The following is a 22,779-nucleotide window of genomic DNA, read 5'->3' as shown; positions in this document are numbered from 1 at the left end:
AAGTGCACGCGGGCGAAATTGTAGAGCGACTAATCTAAATAATTCTCGTTGCAAGTACAAGTCACCTCCCAACAAGCATTTGACAATTATTTATCACGTAGTAAAATTCAGGAAATAGTGCTCCATTCGTCTTCTTTATATTGAGGACTTTTTTCCGAGGATTTCGTTCTCGCGAGATTGGAAGCGCTCGATAGTCCCTCGAAAATTGGCAAATTATCGAACCGATATTTTCCGGGCCGGGTGCACGTCTCTCTGGAACGATATTCCCGATGGTGTACATTTTCTGGCGGAGATAATGGGAACCGCGGGCCCGGCGTAGCCGTCAGCTTTCACACCGCGATGGAAAAGTAGGATAGAAGTACAGCCCGCGTATATATATATGCAAGGATGGAAAACGATCTTCGGCGCGGCGAGGAGGCGCGGTGTTCGGCTCGTTAACCAGCTCTCTGTGTGCTCCAGGGTCAAGTGAACAGCGCGAAGTATTATATTCGCGCGGCAGTTCCTCCCGCGTTCTCCGACAGAACGACCTCGATAACACCGGCGCGGGTGTTTCTCGAGCAGCGTTTCGCGCGCTCCGGCTCCCTTTATCATTCGTTCCGAGCCACGGATTTATTTCGCGATACCTTCGTATCTTCTCGGGCTCATTATCAAGTCCCTCTCTCCTCTCCTCTCCTCTCCTCTCCTCTCCCACTCCTCTCCTCTCGCTGCACAGTCTTCGGGAGCGGAGATTCGTCGTTCCTTTGTCCACGGATAGGAGGAGATCTCGTGGCTCGATTTATGAAAGCGAGCGATACGGGGGGGTAAGCTCCCCGGTTATTTGCCTCCGGAGAGTTATAATGGCTCGGTTTACTGCATCCGTGAGCAACTGCGTCCCTTTAAATAACGTTTCGCCGGGGAGAAAAAGTGTCTGGAGGGCCCGTGTACACCGCGGCCGGTATAAATAGACGGCCGGCCGCCACGAAATCGAGTGGTTCCGTCGGTAAGACTCCGTTGCACCCGCGAATTTAATGTACCGAGGCTGGTTTACTGTTACCGTTTCGGATTCTCCTTAACGGCGCCGCGGCACCTAACATCGCCGAACGACCTCCGGCTTTTCCCTTCCGTCGACCTTTTTCCACGGAGGCGGTGCCGGAATTAAGCCGCTACAAACCGCGACGATAATCTCCGCCGGGCATTTTCAAACGTTTCAACGAATACTTTTTGGTCTCGGAAATCCGCCGCGGTTGTTTCGTCAGCGGAATTTTATTTCTAACAAAGCGAAGAGAATCATAAAAAAAATTGTTACAATTCCTCCGATTCTTAACACTAGATTGCCTAAGCAAGTCATTTTGACTGCTTTTCAATTTCAATTAGAAGAATAATTATGTAAATAATGACACAGCTTCTTACAATTTTGTGACTTTTTCTACAACATATAAATGCGTTTATAAATCATAGTTGTTGCCCCTCCCCTTCCTTCATTTCCGGTATATATATATGTTATACCTATATTGCCGAAAGCAGTCATTTTCCCGTCTTCAAGTTCCCGTCTTTCTAGTGTTAACAAACGTTTGCATGAAATAATCTGCCCGCTTAATCGAGAAGATATAGAAGAAAGCAAGACGGTTTCGGAACGCGAACGCCGAGGTATGGTTCGGTGTCGCAATGGAACAGGTGTTCGCGTTCGCGAGGATATATCGTTCGGCCGTGCGCTGTATCGCGTTAGGAAGAATTGCTCGCGACAATGACGAAGAATGTCGAAAGAAAGTAGGGAAGAAAGACGCCCCCCCCCCCCTGGAATTTCCGATAATTCAGCGGGGCAAGCCGCGGGAGCTAAACTGACGGTAAAATTCGCCGCCGCTAAAAACCGCGACGGTTGGCTAATGGCTCTCCGATAGAACGGAAAGGGGGGGAAAAATAAAACTGTTTCCGGCGAGGACGATGAATGTTTGTCGTAACTCGGCGGGCGAAGGGGCGCGGCGAAAATCGTTCGGCCATTTAATAACGTTCTTGCGACGCGGCGGGTAACAGTTCTTACGAACGTCGACGGCGCCGTTGGAAAAAGGCTTCGTTTCGCGGGGTATAAATCTGCATGATGGCGCGTATTTTTGCGGCGAACGAGGATGGCGCTCCGCGCGGAGCCGAAGAAACGCGGAAGAGTGATAGAGCGGTCGCCCGGGTTCATTAGACTTCCCCGTCTCGTTCTCGTATCGTCTCGCGTGCGCGCTCGAAAAGGGCTTGCGGGACCCGCCCCCGCCGCTCCGTCTGATCGATAGCGGCACATTATTTGTCGTTATGGAAGACACGTCGACCCCGGGCCGAGAACCCGACCCCCTCGACCCCCGGCCGAGGGGAGAGACCCCGCCCGGCCGCGCTAAGAAATTGACGATTCGTATTCCTGAAGCGAACGCGATTAACCATCGTTACCTTTCCCTGATTACGCGCGCGCTCCTCGCCGCATACGGGAAACGTATGTCTTGGTTAGCCCCGGGCAGCTCGAATTAGTCTTTAGACGCCGCGGAGTGGGAACAGGGCGAGGGAAACCCAGGCAAATGATCCCATTACCGAATATACAGTCTGTTTTAGAACCCGCGCTGACCGGCTCGTTAACGAACGGACCCGGGGAGCCGATGAGCAGCCGACTCCTGCTTGTCTCTTTGCCCGTTCGGAGAGACCCGTTCGCTCGATTAATCTGCGACGCTTCTTTTCCCGGCATTAGTCGGTCGAATTAACTGCCTGGAAACGTGTCGTCGTTTTCGACTCTTTTTCCCACGATTATATAAGAGCCGAGAGTTTCCTTTTTTTTCTTTTTGAAGACGTTCTCGCAAAAACGATAAAGAGGCGGAAAATTCAGAGACAGAAAATTGCTTGTAATCGCTGAATAAGTGATACGCGGCTCCGATGATTCGGCGACCATCGCGTCGCGCCGTTAGAGAATAATTAAGTAGATTAAAATTGATGAATCGTCCATAATCGACGGGGTCGCTGTCATTATATGGGCTCTCGGTATAAATTAGCCGGCGCGACAACATTGTGACTGGAGAGAGAGAGAGGGGGGCCCCGGCACGCACGTTAAGAGGACGGCATTTTTACAGGGACCGGCGTATAGGGATGCAAATAAATTGTAAACTGGTTCCCGATGGTCGATATCCTCCTTTCATGAGCAGGTTCTCTCGTCGCCATTAATATTCATATACCCGCTATACGAGGTATCCGTATCGCACTTTTTTCCGCGATACTCGGCCCGTCATTCCGCCGTAAAGGGATCGCATCAATATTTGCAGTCCCTACGACATCAACGAATGACTGTCAAATTGACGTACATCCTCCGTCGGGGCTGCGAAACCATGCAAATTCATGGCGCATACAAATATTCAGTGGCAACGTGATCAACGATTTTTTTTTCGTAGATCATCGTAGCGTCGAATTTTATTCTGCTTAACCCTTTGGCTACGGCAGACTCACGACGTCCACTGGGTAAAGCGAAGCTTTTCGTTCGACACGCATTTCTCATTAATATTCAGTATTTTTAAGATTAAGATATTGAAATATTAAAAATACTGGATTCTATTGCATTAAACCAATACTACTTAAAGTGAACGTTAATCTTAAGCTTTCTTTACAATGTTTAATAATCAAATTTAATAATAAACTGGCGGAACAGGCGAAATTTGATCTGGACGCCTATTGGCGTCTATAGTACCGGGAGGCCAACATGTCTCGGACGCCAATATGCGCCAACAGTAGTCAAAGGGATAATATCGCTGAATTAATTATTCTTTAAAATAAACCTGCAACGAGCGCCACGTGTATCAAACTCTTCGTTCACGATTTTTACGTGCCGTAGAAGCGAACTATACACTGCGGCGGTTGCTTAAAGTTTGATAACGAGTTTATCAACTCTGTGAAGGTATTCTCGAAGCTCCGCAACGGCTATAACCCAAAGCAAACGGAGGACAATCGAACGGTCAATAAACTAAACTGGACTGGTTCCCGTGGATCGGATTTACCCAAGGCGAACCCGAATAAAAATTGATCGGCGAGGACTTCGAATAGACTGTACAATAAACCGAAACGTGTAGTATCGTAGATCGGATTGCACTGCTAATCTCGCGGATTAAATTAACCCTTTGTTCCGAGGTACAGTGTCAGACTTCGTCTCGGAGATTTTAATACAGACTCGCGAAGCTCTCGTCGCGTTTCGGCGAACTCCGTCGAACTTCATCAAACTTGTCGCAACGCAAAGTACAAGATAATTTCCACCGCAAACACGCAGGGTCCAGATTGTAGCCATCAGACGCGATCCATTAACTTCGCAGCGCGCAACCTGAGCACACTCAATCATTCAATCGTCCTAGATGAAACACGATCTCCGTTGAAGACCAGCTGACCCAAGCAATTGCGAACTGTCTTCCTCGATCAACAACATCGCCGGGTACACAGCCCCCTCCTCCGTGACGCGCGCAACTTCCGAATACATACGTTGGCGATTGCTCCGCGCGCGTCTCTCTCTCTACCGGGCCGAGATTGTTTCGCGAAACAGTTGGATTTCTCTGTTGGAAATATACCTCTCTCTCTGCCCCTTGCACTCGTAAACGGCGACTCCGAGGAACAGTAGAATTTACCATATTCCAATTTTCAGGAATTTTTATGTCACCTTTTCCGTCTAATAAATTATTGAAAATCGTAAGGATAGATAATCTATATCGGCCGAGGTGTTTGCAGTGTTCGAGTTAAAGGGGTTAGAGCGCAAAGGGTGAACCGTTTCGTTCGGGAAATTAACCCTTTGCACTCGAAGCTATTTTAACATTTTAATAATCTTTTTTAGCGTATAGTATTTACATTTTCATGCGACAAAGTGCATTTTATGCGTGTAAAATCGATTCTTGTGATTTACGCCAATGGTTTCAATTTTAACAATATTTTAAACTTACCTTTTGTTAGTGTAAAAATCATTTTGAAAGATGATAGAAGAATTTCAGCGGTGCCTTAAAGTCGCCGTTCGAGTGCAAAGGGTTAAAGGGGGTAGGGATCCGCGAGCGGAGTCATGCGATTTTCGATCGGTCGCGCGGCTCGTTGCGAGCAACCGCTGCCCGTTTTACTCTGTACAAACTTCCGAGATCACGAACTCGAACGTGTAATTGTTTTAACGGGCCGTGTCGCGCGCGGCGTATATGTATAGCGTGTCCCGATTCGGGTGGAAACTATGCGTCAAGTGGACAGATCGAAACTACGGTCAAGTAACGACCTCCGGAGTTTCGAATTGACCATTCGGGGTGCTCAACCGTCCCCTACCACTGTAACGTAATCGATCGTAAAATTAGATTGTATCTGGCCTGCGACCGAATCCGAAATAACCACGGCGGAACGTTCGATTGTTAAGCCGCGTCCCCGCCGCTCTGCGACCGGCTAACTTTCGCCGCCGGTTGCGCGGCGCCAAAATCTCGTCGACTGACGCGTCGATCATCCGTCGGATCCAGAGATCACCTTCGCCGAAACATGGCGAAATTTAAATCGATCGTCGAGAAATAAATAGTCGAATAATAGGAATTCTACGCGTCGAATAATTTCCAGCGTAGATGATAAATTATTGCATATTTAAAGTGTAGAATAAGCGTAGGATATTTTTTCAAATTCCGTAGAATTCGTGGGAATGAAATAATGAATGGACTCGCTAAGAATCCGTGTTCAAGGCAACGTCGCGAAGAGAATAGCTGTCGGCGTTGGAAAGTCATCCTTCTTGATCAATAATAAAGTGATTTTTCGATGCGCGGAGGTAGTCAGGTATTCATCAATTTTTCTTCGTGTCCGCGACTTCCGTGATACGATCTCTGCTTACGTCGATCGACGATTAATCTTTCGGGCAATTCATCGTCGCCGCGCTATTCGTACAATCCGCTATCGACGTCTCTCACAATTTCTTCCCCCCGCCCCACCCCTACCCCGCCTTCTTCCGACTCGCCACTGAGATATTGTCAGCTTTAAGAGAACGGATAGCGGTGTTGGCCATCGCTCTAAATTGGATGCAACATGACTGACGAGTTCATATCGTTTATCGGCGATATTTCTATTTGGATGTCGACTCGCCGCGTTCCCAGTCGCGGCTCGATTCGCGAAAACACTTAACCCCTTTATGACTCCTTTCACGCTGCATCAATTAGCATTTATTTATCCTTAATATTTTCCGCCACAGGTACAGACAATTTTTGTTTCTTTCATCGTCTTTGTGTATTTTCGTTTCTAAACTTTAATAACAGAAGAATTGATTTTTATTTGAATGCAGAAGAAATTAATAATAATCATATTTAGTAGAATATTGCGTGGAATTTCTGTCACGAGTCTGACTCGTTATTATAGTACAAGGGGTTAAATGCAGTTGCAAGACCGTCTGCAATTACCGATTCCTTTTTTCTAAATATAACAGACCTCGTAAACTGCGCCATTAGCGTGTTTCATTCGTCTATTAATTTATTCAAGGCTTGCGTCGATTTATATGCGAAATGTATCCGCGATGGAATCATTCAATTTCTCGGAGCAATTATTGTAAAAAGATTTGCTTCGCTGGGTACAATTAATTCGCTGATCGCATGCGCGTGTGACAAACGCGCATAGCTAAAATATTACCGTCATAACTTATGGAAATTCTTAACCGGCAAAACAAGCACTCTTATTTCATTCCACGTTCTCGGAAATGATGGGAATCTGTGGCCAGTAAAAGATAGGAATCCATTTCGCGGTGCACAAATATTATCGCGGACGGAGTTCAGTAATTTATGAAAGGTTAACGAAAGCTCGTTACAAGCGGTGACTGGCTACTTTAACAAGGAGACTGGCAGATGTTATCTATGTACAATAGCTGTAAGTGAATACCAGATCAGATAGCGGCTGAAATTAAACGAAGGCTTCGTAAATATGCCGGAAAGTTCTTGTAATGGATAAATTTAAACGGGGAGCCTGCTAAATGAACCATCAAATTTTAATTGAAACGATCAACGTATCCGAGTGTTAAGTAAGATTCATTGCAGGTATTTCGAACGTCTTTTTATTAAAACAATATTTAATCAATATAATTCTGTACCAAGTTAATTGTAAGAAATCCGAGTATGATTAAAATGGCTGTTTTTTTTTCGAATTTTAGACACTCTTCTCTACCTTCAACGTTTTCACAGATTTACATTCACCCCGGTTATTCCAGTCGAGAATGCATAAAATCCACAGGCTATTCGCAAAGATCTTCCTCAGCGCGCATTTCTCTAATTTCAACAGAGACATCGACACGCGGGGATTGCTCCAGAAACCTGTTACTTCCCAATTTTTCAATTATTCCTTCACCGAAGACCCAGAAAATCCCACCATCGAGAAAAACCGTCGAACGGCTCGAAAATCCGCAATTGCCCAGAGAGCATAATTAAATTCCATTGATTGCCGACCGGAGAGAGCCCCTGCACCGGGATCAATCTTTCACGAATCCTGTGCTGGCGAGGAAAATCACCCTCTCTCGCCGGCGCCCCTGGTTATAACGCAGCGACGCGACGCGACGCGACGGAGAAAAAGGAATCGGACCGCGGACCGGGAACGAAGAGACGCCGGAGGATCGCGGGGAGTAACAAAAGAAGTTGGCATACAGATCGATCGCGGCATTGAAAGCGTCGCGCGTAGTCCGCCATTGGTTTCGCTATGGTTTCAGAATGCTTTCGACATTGATTCGCCGATGGTTTCTCGTCGACTGGTCGACGAACAGCACCGATCCGGCTCTGGCCCTTTAATCCGAGCGCCGCTCCGCGCGCCGCGGGGGTTGCGTTATGAATTTCACGCGCGGGGCCCGCTGCATTATTTAGACGCAATTTTTTCCGGAATCGCCGGCACGCGAATAATGGGCCGAGTCGGGCCGTGCCGGGCCGAGAAGATTAATGCTCCGACCCGACATCCGGACACGAACATTCAATCCGCTCTACTTGCCGCCGCGCTCCTTCGGTTCTTCTAACGTTGCAGAGACGCGAAACGCGAGCGTCGCGGACAAGCCGCGCACTGGCCCGGACCATTGTTCGACGACGCGTTTTTATTTCTCCCTTTCGCGCCGCGAGATGGAACTCCAGCATCGAGGGCTCCGTTTTTCCACCGGAAGCGAATTCCGACGTGCAGGACCGACCCTTCGTCGCCGCATCGAACGCGTTCCGCGCTCCTGAGGAAATTAACCCTTTGAAAAATGCACCGTGTCGGAACGAAAGAGCGGACGGATTGAACGGCGTACAGCCATTCGCAGAAGTCTCCTAAACCGAGGATTTTGCAACGATTTAACCCTTTGACTACTTTTTTGTGCCTATTGGCGTCCGAAACATGTTGGCCTCCCGGGACCGTAGGCGCCAATAGGCGTCAAGATCGAATTTTGCCCCTCGTTTATTATTAAATTTGATTAATTATATATTGTCTAATATTTATGTTATATATTTTAAAAAAAAGCTTAAAATTATTGTTCGCTTCAAGTAATATTGGTTTAATGTAACAGAATTCAATATTTTAAATATTTTGTTATACTTCCTCAGAAATCCATGTCTAACGAAAAACTACGGCCGTGCCAAAGTCTGCCGTAGCCAAAGGGTTAATAGCTTCGCGTCTGCTGGGGTTACGCAAGGCCGCGAAAGTAGCCCAGCGACGAATGAATTCGATATTTAATTGTTTTCTCATTGCCGAGGCTCCGCTGATTCGTTGGTTTTATGGTAAAATAAATAAGCATAAAACAGGATAGCCATTACGTTTTAACGACCGGGAGAATCGGCCTAATAGCGCAGATTGGAAATGTTATTTTATCGTGCAGGTGTACGATGCTATTAGAGAAGGAGAAATGAAATGGAATATCAGCTTCCTGGCGAGTTATTACAAATATTATAATTCGAGTAGCATTCGTCGTAATGACAGAAAATTCTTGAACGTTTGTTACAACGGACGTAGAAACTTTCGCGCCGCGGGCAAGAATAAAATGTGAAATAAAGCGGCCGTTGGAGGTCCGCCGGGTCGCATCGCGCTGAACAGAGCCTGCGTAATAAAAATTGATGTCACGGCTAGCAAGGCATTCAGGCTTTTTCGTTTCTCTCTTCTTCTCCTCGCGGAGCTTCTTTTTTCTCCTCGCGCGCCGCTGCCGTGCACGCCGTCCTAGAATTACCGATCGAGGGAAAGAGAAGCCCCGGCCTTCTTGAATCACTTTCATGCCCGGCCGTGTTTCACCGCGGTCGGTACGTCCCCGCGAATCCTGCATTATTTAGAACGCAATTCGGGGGAGCCGCGACCGGACCGGGCGCGCTCGGAACAAATACACCCGCGCGAAATGGGCCAAGTGCATCCGCCGGAATCCCGCGTTCCTCTTCCTGGCCGGATCGATCGACCCCGCGAAACTTAATTCGAGCTTCGCTTTTCTCGGACGTCGGCTCGCCGGAACGATCGGCAGAGTCGCGTGATCCGCGCGTTAATAATCGAGTGAAATTCTCTACGGCGAACCAGTTAATTGTAAGACCATTCTTCGAGGTCTGAGAACGCTGTTTCGAACACTGAGAAACGTGTTCTACTCGGTCCGAGAGTGAGAAGACCGTAGGTTTCGCTTTTTATTCGCGGATCAGCGATATTATTAGAGGAGCTATGATTTCTTAACACGTTAAGCGCCACGTGCCTGTCCCTAGGAACCGACGCAAGACTTTTCGGTCGAAATTGGCCAAACAAAGACCGATATCGCATAATTTAAATGTTCAGTCTCACGAGTACGCAAGGACCGACACATTCGCCGCGATAGAAGAACGAAAAATCTAACCGGCGCGTGGCGCTTAACCCCTTGCACTATGACTCCTTTCATGCTGCGTTGATTAGCACTTATTTATTCTTAATATTTTTAACAATAGGACCAGAGAATTGTTGTTTCTTCTGCGATTTTTATTTCATTTAATTTTTAAACTTTGATCACAGATGAATTAAATTTGATTTCGATTTAAAAGAAATTGATTTCGATTTAAAAGAGAGAGAGTCTGACTCGTTATTATAGTGCAAGGGGTTAACGTGTTAATAATACGACAGTCTCGACATGGAAACGGCGAAGGATTGGAGTGGATTGCGAGAGAGATATGCACGATTATACAACAGCCTTCGTTGAATGTTGGAACGGTGCTGCTTCGTGTTACGATTCTTTTTGCGGACGTTTTTCCAGCTCTATAGAGATAAATGAATTTTTTAATGCGGCGCGCGCGCGTCCCCAGATACGAGCGGATTATGTACGCGTAATAAATAAGTATCTGGCGTGTAACTATCTTGTAACTAACTATCTTGCATTCGTCGCCTGTTATCTAAAAGTTCTATTTTATCACCTAGAAGTTCCGCATTACATATAAATTATCTTTTCGATGCGATTATCAAAAGAAAAAAAAAAGATTCGCAAAAGGCTCGGAAATAGGATGATTAACACGACAGGGGCGTAATCGCGAGCAATCCCCGGCGCAACAACTCCACCTTCCTCGGATTAGTCTTCTCGGGCTGCTCCGATTTGTCATGCACTTAATCCGGCCGCTACAAATGCGTCAACGAAATATCCAAATTCCATAGCCGGTTACGGCCGGCTGTAAATCCAGAACAAATACGAGAAACTCTGTAAACACCTGTCTGTTTGCTCGCTGTCTTTTTCGATCGAAACGGCCGACACAATCGAACGGAAGATGCCGATTATTAATACAATTTTTCCGTCGACTGTAGGATAGAGCTGTTAGGATAGAGACACGCTGCAATCTGTGACGGACGATGCTGTTCTCTAAGCGATAATTAATAGCATAATTAATATGATAATATAGATAATAGAATAAAATAATATAGTAATAAAATAAAAGCCTTGAATTATTATTATTATTATTATTCTTTATTAACGGGCTAGTAAGACCCTTTGCGTTACATAGAGGTTGTATATATACATAGTCCGGAATACATTTGAATAATATAAATTATAAATTGCTTACAAGGAATTTATGGTGGTCGGAATTACTCTTGGAGATTTTCCAATGATTGCTACACCATTGCTAACACCCATTCGATAGCGAATCGTCGAAGCAGAGGATTGGACTTATTTCGGCGGGGACAGTAGCTCGTACGGTTTTAATAGAAATATCGGTTTTAATTAATTCCGGAATGCCGCGAGAGGTACGCGTGATAATGCGATTAATATTCAAGTGATCCGATCAATATTTCCGATACTGCGCGCGCGTGTGTGTGTGTGCACACGTGCGCCCACCTCTCCGGATTCGATTTTTCAAAGCTCTCGATATCAGAAGATAAAGCCGCGTTCAATTAACGTTCAAAAACTTTGACAAGTTCGCGACGCAGGATGCCCGTTTCGCATGCCGTCGATCAACAGTTGCTCTATTATTAACCCTTTGCACTCGAATCCATTTTAACTGGAAAATTTGATATTAAATTTCTGGCTTATAGTATTTTCATTCCGCGCGACAAAGTGCAGCTTTACGCGCGCTAAATTGATTCTTAACCCTCTTAGTACCGGCCAAAAGACTCTGTATCTGAGCGAAATGTTTAAAACTCGTTTGACGAAGTTTGATAAAGTTTCGGAAAGAAATTGCAGGAATTTTGGAAAGCCTGATAAATAACAAGTTCAAAAAGAGAGAAGAAATAGGGAATGAAATTGTTGTTTAATAAAAATATTAAGAAAACTATCTTGTCAATAATAGCCAACAACGATATATCGTTGTTCGGTACTAAGAGGGTTAAATTGAAACTTCATTGTTACAAAAATGATTTTAACGTAAAATTATTTTAACGTAAAATTATTTTAACGTAAAATTATTTTATTAACGTAATGGAATCACTTTGACGGCGCGCCAGAGTCACCATTCGAGCGCAAAGGGTTAAAAATCGTTGACTTCGCTTTCGTCCAGGATGAACCTATCGACGTCGTCCGACAGTTGTCGCATCCCCGGCTCCTTTGTCCGTGTATACGGCGCGCGTCGATGCGCGTGCAGTATGAAAATATTGAAGTATCGGCCGGGGCTGGATGTCAACCGGCAAAGTGGAGGAAACCCCGCGTCGTCCTCTTCCAAGATTTATGGTCGTCCATCGCGTCGGGATAGATGGTTTTACCTGTTCCAACTTTACGGTGAAGTAACACACCCTCTTAAATCACTGTCATAATTGAAGGGGTTGCGGGAACAATAGGAGACAGGCGAGTGGAAATAAATATCGGTTTGGTGGAACAGCAGAGAAGATGAAGAGCTTAAGAATTCTGCTATGGCGTGGCACGCTTTCAAATAACAGGGTGTTCCTTTCTCGATCTGGCGGCAACCAGACCGCTGGCTTACGCGCTTATACATTATATTAACCCTTTGCGCTCGAAGCCATTTTAACTGTAATTCTAAAATAACTTTTTCGACGTACAGCATTTCCATTTTATGTAATAAAATTGTACTTTACGTGTATGTAATTGAATTTTGTAACTCATGGAACAATAGTTGTACCTTTGGTATTTGCAATCTAATTTTTCAGAATATAAAAATTATTTTGGAAAGTGCTGTAACAATTTTAATGGTGCCTCAGAGTCGCCATAAAATTGTTCTATCACGTTGCAAAATAATCTCTATACTAACATAATTTGTATTCTGAAAAATTGTTAAGGTTACGTTACGTTTATATACGAATGACAAGAATCATAATGCATAAAATGCACTTTGCTACATAAAGTGGAAATACTATAAGCCAAGAGAAATTACTTCAGATTGAAATGGCTTCGAGTTCAAAGGGTTAAATTATCCACCATAGATAATAAAAATTCCCTGCTGCTCCATTAATTTTTTCTCGAAACCAATAAATCGCGATTTATCCGATCGCAGGCTCGATGAAATAACTTCGCAACAAGCCGAACTTCCCCGCACTGACAATTTCCGCGCCGGTCCCGTACTCTTCGCCGCGCGTTCCGCCTCTTAAATTCCGAAATCACGAAACGATTTCCATCCAACGCCGGCGGGAGCCCCGGATAATTCTGTTCCGGAGTTCGTTCGTTCATGCGTCTAACGCGCGGAAACTTTTCGAGGATCGGGCCGTCGAAATTGGCAAACAGTGGAGTTTCGTTGCCGATGTCCGGCGCGGATCGGATCCCTTGGATCTTCGTTCGGTTCGTGTTCCTTCGACGGAACGAGTCCCGAAACTTTTCTCCGTTAGCTACCGAGAAGAGGAGGGGTGGGGGCGCGGGGACGGCAGAGCTACTTCTCCTGTTAGCCGGCCGCCGAAGATTACGTTCGATCAGAATTAAGGATGTAGTTACTCGTGCAGCATCGCGAGCGAAAGAGAGAGAGAGAGAGAGAGGGAGGGAGTTGGATTGGTCGGCGATCTCCGTCTCATTTGCCCGATTCCGAGACGGTTTAATCCCGAAGTCTTCTCTTCCCTTCTTCCTTCCCGGCTCGAACGATCGATGCCGAGTCCGAGCATGCGTGGGCATGTGGCGAAAGAGGACCGAGGGGAGTGGGGCTCGTGGAACAAACGAAGACGACGCCAGACCGATTGTTAAATAGATATATTTACCGATAAATTGCCGCGATCTTTTGATTAATTGTTACAGAGAATTTCGCGCGGCGAGTCGTATATTCGGACGACGCAGTCCTCGCCTCCGAACAGCATGTTCTTCGGGTTCGACCAATCGCAGCACAGCACTTCCTCTACGTTGCCGCGTAGCTCGTACAACGGTGTCTCGCTCCTAGTGGCAAACGATGAAAAACCTTAGACATTTTCTTACGTAATTCGATAAGGATCTACGCGATTCGTCGTACTTTCTGATGTCCCAAATTTGCATCTTGCCGCCTCCTAGAATGAACTTGTTCTCATCCACCGTCGACCATTTGACGGACCTCAAAGGTTCCAAGGGATGAGGGAAGAACTTAAAAAGACCACCAACTGAAAAGGAATTGCGTCGAATTTGTAGAATCGAGAGTCGCCGGTCGGAATTCGAGGACAACGTACCTCCTGTTCTCAGATCGTACAACCGAATTTGATCGTAGGTGGCTGCTAACACGGAACGCGTTAACGGCGTGTAATCTAACGTGTAGAAAGCCTCCTGGTCATTGAATTCCTGTTTGACGACGTCCGTTTCGTAATCCCAGACTTTGATCGTGTCGTCCACGGAGCATGTTACAAGCTCGTTCTTCTCCGGCCAGGCTATGCCGGTGACGACGCTCATGTGACCTTTCATCATTTTCGTCATCTTCTGCGAAATTACGATAACAGGGGGTAAGAAATTATTGGAACCACGCGCGCGATTCTCGCGCTTGTGCTTATGGAACTTACTATTTCTTTATCTGCCGCCGCAGCCTCGCCGCATCGGTCGTCCTCTCCAGGGGCTGGAAACGTCGATAGAGAAGGAATCATTCGCCGTGCACGTGATTCAGTCTCTTAGAATATTTTCTTCCGTACTCACGTATCGAGTAGAATTTCACCATGGCGTCCCACCCGCCGCAAGCCATCACGGTTTTGTCGTGATTCAGGCAAACCCTGCCGAACCAACTATAGATTCCCAAAGCTTCGTGCTTGCAGCGTGTATTTTTCACAGAATGATCCGCGATGTTCCAATCCCATATCATAGTCGTCTCGTCCTTCGACACGCTGCGCACGTTTTTACCATAGATTATTCGAAGAAACCTAATATGCCTACCATCGAACATTTACCTAACGAATCTGGCAGCATCTTTGCTCACGGATATCCATTTCACGTCTTCGACGGAACCTCTATGGCCGGGAATTAAAAGCCGGTGTTTTCCGTTCATTGTCCAAACGTGCACCGTGCCGCCGCGACAGCCAGTTAATATCCTATCGAGAGCATAATTTTCCATGAGAACGGTGCGGATTGTTGTCGACGATTCGCGTTAATAAACCTGTGATAATAACCATTCGTCGTGAACCGCCATGGAGCTTACGACGTCGTTGTGCCGAAGTGTTTTCTGAACTTTTATTTTCTGTTTCTTCCCGCTGGACGCGCTCCTCGATTTGCTCATGTACGCAGATTTCTCTGGCACATAGGGAGGTTTAGCGATAACTAGGCCCTGGTCAGGATCCTCTTCGATGCTCAGTTTCTGAACATTCTCCTCCAGGTCCTTAACAAGTGCAGACGTTCCGCTGCTGGTCGGCTGCGGTGCAGCGACTTCCCTTTTCCCGTCGCGATACGAAAATTCTACGAGCGAGTTTGTATATCATACCTATATATTTATTTCGAATATAGACTAGTTGAACAAAAAAAAAAAAATAAGCGACGAATACCGTAGCAGTACGTATGGTCCTCGCACTTTTTCAGCTCTTTGTTGATCCACACGATAGAATCCCCATCGACGGTCATCTGCATGGGCAGATACTCGTCGCCGTTGCCGTGTTTAATAAACGGGCCCAATTTGATGGAGATCGTCTTGACTATCGACATGTTTCCGCCCAGAGATAAACGTACGGTTTATACGACGATAATACCCAGGCAATCAAAAGCGACCGGTAAAACCGTGCAACCTTTTTGTCGCGGTCGATTTGTAAACAGAGCGACGACGATAATAGTAGCCGGTGGCCGCGTGTGTCTGAGGACAATGTAAACGTTACAGAGGACAACGAACGTGACAATTCGAACGTAAGCGTATCGCGTCGCGCGTGCCGGCTTCCAAGAAATTTTTTTTTAAATCGATACTCTCGCGAAGCGAAACCTCGTACTAAACTGTAGCGTAGCTGCGCGACGCTATAGTTTACGAGACAGATGCTGGATAGTCAATGCGCCGAGACGATGCGTCCCTTACCTCGAATTGCGTTGGATTAACCGGTGCTCCGACGGTCTGCGAACGGCAAGCTGTTCCTTCGAACGACCAGAACAGCCGATCTCGCTTCTCCTCGGCTGGGGTTCGATCGGCCGAACTTCGTGCAGAAAGGAGTCAGGCGCACAGATCGTATGCGACGATCGTTAGGCCTTGGCGTGGTTTATTATCGGCACGCGACACTTGTGCCTACTTACAGACGGGGTCCTTCTCGTGGAGTGGACTGCTCCTGCACGTGACAAGTGCGGGGCGAACCGACATGGAATTCAATGTCTGTGGTGGGGCTCCGAGCCTGCGCACATTGTCCCGAGTTCGAAATGATTTTACAGAGACTGTCTCTCGCCGGTTATTTCTCCTCGATGCACAAAACATTCGCAGGATTATGGAATTACACCCACGTTGGAGCGGGACGTTTTTTTTTAGTACAACGTGGAGTTGAGCGATGATTTTTCTCCAATTTTTTCCGCAAAGTATTTCGTAAATTTCAACAGGAAAAAGCTGCTAAAATGTGAGTTTCAAATTTAGGAAAACGTTGACGCGATCAGCAAGTTAAGATCTTTAGTCTAAGGGAGATCTTTAGTCTAGTTTTCGAAGACGTTTTCGCGCTATTTGTTTGGCATCGTCTACAATGTATGGTTGTCGATAAGCGTTCGTCCACCGTAAACGCGATCCGGGAAGCTCGCATCTTAAAATACGAGAATAATGCGCCGTTCGCTTCCCGCCGATAAAACGTCGGCACTGCGGTGTTTACCGCCGGCAAAACGAGGAATCGGTCGGTCCGCGACAATAATTTATAGCCGAACGGCTCCCAAAGTCCCAAAATGGCGGAGCGATGTGTCGGCGTTTGCCGCGTCCATTTCCGTGCGCTTTATATCCGCGCGACGGTCGAGGGAAGACGAAGAAAGGCGGAATGCATAGCAGCCCCGCATTATTTTCGCAAACGGTAACGGTAGACGGAAAGAGACCGATCGCGGTGCTGCGGGCAAACAGCTCCCCCCTCCCCGTTTTATTTCGTATCGGTTCAATTTTCCTCCCGCGATTCCGATAACTTACGACTCCTCGCCGGCTTGTCGGCCGATGAATTCCGTCCGACGAATTCCCTGTAGGTGGCCCGCCCCCCTCACGGTATTTATGGTATCCGCAATTCGAAAACCGTGTATGGAAGGAAGCAATTTGTTCGACCGCCGCGCCGATACAATACCGCGGGGCTCTCGTGCTAATGAAACAGGCTGAAATCGGACGACATGCGGCTGCTGCTGCTGCTGCCGCGTACCTGCGCGCCCGCGATTGTTCCGAGTTCTCCCAAAGCGACTCCGACGTGCGGCCAGTTGATCCGACGGTAGGAAACTTAACGCGCGAGACCCGGCGGAGAGCTCGAGTAATTATAATAGAACCTAATTATCGCCTGCGAATCGTTCGAATTTCGCTCCGTGTTGGCCACGATGCGCGCGCGCCGCTCACTGCTCTCGAAAGTTGAAAAAATTCAGTGACCGAAAAATTGACAAATATCCGATTCGAATTGTTTCACGAAAGTCCATGAAATTTAAAAATAACATTTTGCTTATTATTAATATTTAAAATCTTTGGTCAGTCTTTTTATGTGATAAAAATCGTAGCTTCCTGATAAGAAATCATGTACAGTTTTAGTCGTTGATGCAAATAATATATAAAAGAGTAGTTGCAGTTGAATCGTAGTTTCAACGTTCCAGGATTTCCCGGAACCCAGCTTGGAAACCGATTTATAGATCACGAGCGTCGAAAGCAGAGCAAAGCAAACACAGCTGGTTATGCCTTCCAGCTATTATTCGACCGATCGATCCGTTTCGTTCGCAGGTTATGTCAGACACGAATCGATGATCGTGATAACGTGGATAGACGTTCCGTTTCATTTCAATCTGCATCGATTGAGCGATCACTCGAAATTCCGGGCTAGACGGTGTCTGCTAACTCGATCCGCCCGACAGGATTGACCATAACACCGTTTATTGCAGTAATATATATTTCATTAGCCGGTTAGCGGTCATTCGAACGGCGCGGCTCGCTCGTTATACGCTCGTCGTTTCGTTTTATACGCGGGCAAAATTGTTGGAAGTAATCGATGATTAATGAAGTCGAATTCGCTTATGCTAATCGACCGCGGCGATTCTACGAAATTATCTTCTTCGTAATTATTGACGATATAGCACAATGTACGCAAGTTGATTTCACACGAAAAATTCTATCGATGGTTTAATCCTTTGCATTCGATTGGTGACTCTGAGGCACCGCTAAAATTATTTCGTCACCTTCTGAAATAATATTTACTGCAACAAAGTTCAATTTTAGAAAAATTATTGAACATGAAACTGTTGCTATGAATCACAAGAGGTCAGTTGGTATATGTAAAATACAATAGGACGATTAAAATGGGAATACCGTGCAGCAGAAAAATTATTTCAGATTTTCAGTTAAAATGGCTTCGAGTGCAAAGGGTTAAACAACGCGTCCCACGAGCGGAAAGAGAAAGGAAAATCTGGACGACGAGTAAAGAACGTGATTTCGAGCTAACGTTTGCGTAAACACTTAATTGCTTGTATTAGCTGGAAGAGATCATTTTAGCGTCGATAAAGAACCATCGAGAGACAGCCGATTCAATTATGGAATCGATCTCTCGCGAATATTCGATGAGGTTTAATTTCACGCGGAAGCGCATGGCCGATGGACGAAGTCTCAAGCTTTTAAACACGTACCCGCAACCCTTCCAATTAGTTTCTAAAATTGGAGCACGGCAACCAACGCTCCGATCAATCCAGCACACTGATTTCAGCAGGAATCGATAAAGAGTTAAATTCGGATTCATTCGAACGGCCTAGGGTTCTAGCGTGTAATCGATCCGGTGATTGCCAGGTAGCATGCAAAGCGCGGATGATCATCGAGCAAAAATTTCAACCTGTTGCTCGAACAGCGTAACGGTCTACCTGAAAACCTTGAAGCATCAGCCGCGCGAGAGTAGCTTCCGTCGAAGACAAAATGGTGGCCGCTTTGATCAGCGTATTATAGAATATTCAAGCAACGGAATGCGGCAGCGTTCAATGTCCCTTCTCTTGATTTCAATTTCATAAAAGCCGAAGCGCTAACTTCCGCGCAAAGAATAAACTAAAATTTCAATGTATCGCGCGCGAGCGCTCCGATAACAGTCTTTCCCCGAGAACTCGAAGGCAACGAGAGCGAACAGGTAAATCCTGTCGAGGAGGACGCGAGCGGGCACAGACACTTCGATTAGCATACACATTGAAATAATGGCTGGATCCCGAGCGGTGTTTCACTTTCCTCGATTCCCTCTGAAAACGTCCGAAGGGGGATGAGCCCGGCGGAGGCCTCGCCCCAGGAAAATAATCCAAAACGACGAGTCCTCGGAACGGAATATGCAAAACCTGTTCTCGCGGGATAAAAGCGGCATTCCGGATGGCCTTTACACGGAACAGCCCGAAGACCTCGTCGCCGCCGCCGCCGTCGTCGTCGTCGTCGTCGTCCCGTGATCAACCCGACCCCGCAATCTTTCCAATAAGAGACCAAGAATACCCTCCTCGCATTCTCCTCCACACTTTGCGGAATTAAACCGTAAACCGTCGCGGTTCCACCTGTTGAAGGGAGCGCCTGCAGGTAATTTATCTTGGAACGAAAGAGTCTCGAGGCAACGAACTTCGATGTTACAACGAAGTTCACCGGCGCCGCGTCGCCCGCCGGGAAGAAATACTTCGCCGAGAAAAGAATAGTGTCACGGCGATTATGTCGTCCCGGGAGGACAAAGCTCTGCCCCGGCGTTTATCGATTGACTTTATTAATGGGCTGTTGGTATGGTTTTTTCGCGAATCGGTTGTTCCAATCAGCGGAGATCGCGACGAGATTCTTCGGGCGTCGCGAATTATTCTAATTAGCTCTGGTAGGCTTAAAAATGTCTATTTTAGGGGGTGGGACGTTGAGAGCTAATATAGACGTCGTTAAGATATCTAGACGTACAGTAGCGGTCAAAAATTTAAGACGACGAATTTAATTTCAATTATACACGTGCAATGTGAGTACTATATTTCCAATCAGTTTCTTATTTTGGGATAATGAAGACGAATGCTTGATCTTCTAATTCTCGAAGGATCGTGTGTTAAATGTAAACAATATTGACAATATTTCTGTAATATTTACTGTAATATTACAGTAGAGAAATGTAAAAAAATAATAGCTCCAATGCCAAAAAGATGTGCTGAGGTTATAAAAGACAATGGATTTTGGACGAAATACTAAATATTTCTATTAAAAACCATTTTTTTCTGCTTATTTTCTCCTATTATTTTGCAGTCTTAAACTTTTGTCAATGGAAATGTAACATAGATTTACTTTTTTCTTATATATTCTAACTAATAAGTTCAAAACCGAACATAAATGTTTTTGTGACTGTTTAAATAAATGAGTAGACGATTATAATTAAAGATAGAACATGATAGCTTGTGTTATTTATAAAATATTAATAATTCCTTTCTTCTTTCCTTCTCGTCTTAAATTGTTGTCCACTACTGTACATTAAACTAAAAGAACATCTCGATTTGTCGCACAGATAGCTACACTAAATATCGCTGCGACAAGCAACGACAAAGAACGAAGTTTGCCGAAGGGAAACAGCAATCGCGGACAACATTGAAAAATTATGCGAGGATGGAGGCTGCAGCCGCGGTGAACGCGATATCGAAGCCGGTACGAAGAGAGAGAGCACGGCTCGAGAAGAAATTCAACGACGTGCGACGATAGTTAATATTGATACATCAAATTGAAAACCGCAGCAACAGGAAAGTGAAAACTGCGGCATATATTACTTTACCATCAAACCGCGAAGCAAAATAGCTTTAGTGAAAGCACGTCAAATAAACGAGATAAGCTGTCGTCCACGACGCAACAACGAACGCCGCCGACGAAGCGCGACACCGCGGACGCGCGTCATTTTTCATTGCGGAAAATTGTTTTATTTGTTTCATCCCGCCGTGTTCCAGTGCGGCTAATAACCGCAGCCGCGGCAGCCAAGGATGGAAATTAGCGCGCACGCTGTCAACGATGCACGCGCGCCTGACGTTTACGGTCCCGTATTTTCTGAAAAGAAAGTGGCCGCCGTTGCCGGTGCACTTTGTTAGATAGAATAACATCTGGTCTGTGGACTTCTACGCGTACGAAGCGACCTGCGAAAACCAACCGACAAACGATCGCGAATACGGTAGCGTGCGATGTTCCGCCTCGTTCCTGCTTTTGTACAGTCGATTGCAAGAATATCTACATTTCCAGTTTATGAAGACATTTACATCGGTTCCATAGCGAATTTTTATCAGCGTTTCCTTGCATTTCATGAATTTAACTCGTCGCGATTGCATAAAAGTTCACAGTCAAACGGTGACCGACGTTATCACGCTTTTAATACTAAGAACGACGCGATATTTATCGGTTCACTGATCTCAAAAATGTGAACAACGTTACAGTATAATATCTATTAATACCGATAACAGCGCGATATTTATCAGTTCACCGATTCCGTAAACGATTCCGCTCCGAGACTGAAATACCGTCGAAAACAAAACGACGAGTACGATATCTCAAGGTTAGATCGAGAAGGCGAGAACGGTTCGTCGATTCGCAAAAGAGAGGAGCAAACTCGAGAGCAGCGTGATACGAGGGGAAAAATTCTTGGGACCAGGTAAATTCGTCGTGCAGGTAAATTTCGGTAGAGTCGGTTACATTCGACGGCGTCTCGCGTCGCATCGTTTACCGTTTATCGCGGCGAGGATATCTCTTGTGTAAAGGTCGTATCGGGAGTGTCGGTCCTCTCCTACAGCCGGCAGCCTCTCCTACCTTCGACTCACCTTCTCCTACCGGGGGGCACACACAGGTGTACCGTCGTGGCTAGCAGTCGGCGTTCCTCGGCCGCCATACGCTTTCAGTTAACGCCTGGTCGTCGCCAGGTATGCCGGTTCCCTCGTGGGCTACCGTCGTTAGTCACCGATCCTCTCACGGGCACCGTCGATCGCGCGTCGGTCTCTTTGTTTCGGTAGTTCCGTGCGCGTCCTCTCCGGACCGTCTCGTTCCGCGTTTCGCTTCGTTTCGGTGAATCTCTGCCGCGCGAGTTTCAGTGAGTGATTTGAACGCGTGGACCGGACGACACGTCAGCCGAGGATCGTCTGGTGGGTCCCCCGGTCCCTTCTCTGTGCCCGGAACGTCCACGATTGTACTGTGCGTGGGTGTACCATTGTGGGTTTGTGCTCTCCGGTTCATCCTGCGACGCGTAAGTAGCTCGCAACCGATTCTTCTCTCGAACCGAAATCGGCGAAATCGCTCATTCTTTGAAGCATAGCAGGCTCGTTTCGGAAATCGCGTCCAACCGACCAATGGATCAAGTTAATAACGTCTCAGGACCTGTACTAGAGCCACCTGAACAATTTCTTATTTTCTTCGAATTTCTGACAGGTTGTTTTACACTAGACCTGCCACGACCAAACAACCGGTTCCTTATTTGAAAGGTGGAACAATTGCTTGCACGAATTATATTATTGATCGATACTTTGATATCGGAAGCGAAGAATTAATCATTTTTATCATCGATTTAATCGCCCGATTTATTAATACGATACTTGTTTCTTGGCGAATTGTTCAACCGGAGAAATTGAGCAAGATTGTTATACCAGTTTTAATCGGAGTCAGATGAGGAGTGAATTTCGTCTCGTTTTTATTCGACACACGTGGCCACGGTGGAATGGATTAACTGGTTCTACGGCAGAACTTGCTGGTTTTCTTCCGACGTACAGTGAAATGCGCGTTCGCGGCTACTTCGATATATCCCGACTCCGCGCGCGCGTTACAGCAACGGTAGCAACCCGGAGACACGATTTACGCGTAGAAAGTGCAACATGCGTTTACAAATAAAATGAAATTCAAATTTGTTTATGTAACCACTGGAATTCTAACTGCGCTCGCAATATTGGCA

The 22,779-nt window shown here is 46.3% G+C and overlaps 1 protein-coding gene and 1 long non-coding RNA gene across 5 annotated transcripts in view; one reads left to right on the top strand and one right to left on the bottom strand.

Moving 5' to 3' along the window:
* LOC144478980 (uncharacterized) overlaps positions 1 to 22,779 on the top strand; it is a 249,846-nt gene that overhangs the window by 103,992 nt on the left and 123,075 nt on the right. Inside the window, exon 1 of one of the 4 annotated variants that reach the window (XR_013495430.1) lies at positions 21,802 to 22,080. The exons of the other annotated variants lie outside the window; for them this stretch is intronic. This is a non-coding gene — a long non-coding RNA (uncharacterized LOC144478980). Of the gene's footprint in view, positions 1 to 21,801; positions 22,081 to 22,779 lie in introns of those variants that run through there. 4 annotated transcript variants of the gene reach the window in all.
* On the bottom strand, positions 13,518 to 15,990 carry LOC144479136 (ribosome biogenesis protein WDR12 homolog). Its single transcript, XM_078197661.1, has 9 exons — positions 15,771 to 15,990; positions 15,256 to 15,557; positions 14,887 to 15,169; positions 14,668 to 14,808; positions 14,420 to 14,604; positions 14,290 to 14,342; positions 13,966 to 14,209; positions 13,776 to 13,899; positions 13,518 to 13,702 (listed from the first exon to the last, which is right to left on the bottom strand). Exons 2-9 carry the CDS (start codon positions 15,410 to 15,412, stop codon positions 13,555 to 13,557), a joined length of 1,335 nt encoding a protein of 444 aa, XP_078053787.1. The 5' UTR covers positions 15,413 to 15,557; positions 15,771 to 15,990; the 3' UTR covers positions 13,518 to 13,554.

This window comes from Augochlora pura, chromosome 3 (assembly GCF_028453695.1).
Source record: "Augochlora pura isolate Apur16 chromosome 3, APUR_v2.2.1, whole genome shotgun sequence".
Classification (NCBI taxonomy): Eukaryota; Metazoa; Arthropoda; class Insecta; order Hymenoptera; family Halictidae; genus Augochlora; species Augochlora pura.
The sequence above is the reverse complement of the archived record's forward strand: the minus strand, read 5'-3'. Positions and strand labels throughout refer to the sequence as shown.

What these genes read in the sequence shown, in the direction of transcription:
- LOC144479136 (XM_078197661.1), bottom strand. Translation starts at nt 15,412, where the DNA reads ATGTCGATAGTCAAGACGATCTCCATCAAATTGGGCCCGTTTATTAAA. An exon ending in CGGCGGCAGATAAAGAAATA is followed by an intron (nt 14,210 to 14,289) that starts GTAAGTTCCATA and finishes GTAATTTCGCAG; the next exon opens with AAGATGACGAAAATGATGAA. An exon ending in GTACGATCTGAGAACAGGAG is followed by an intron (nt 13,900 to 13,965) that starts GTACGTTGTCCT and finishes ATTCCTTTTCAG; the next exon opens with TTGGTGGTCTTTTTAAGTTC.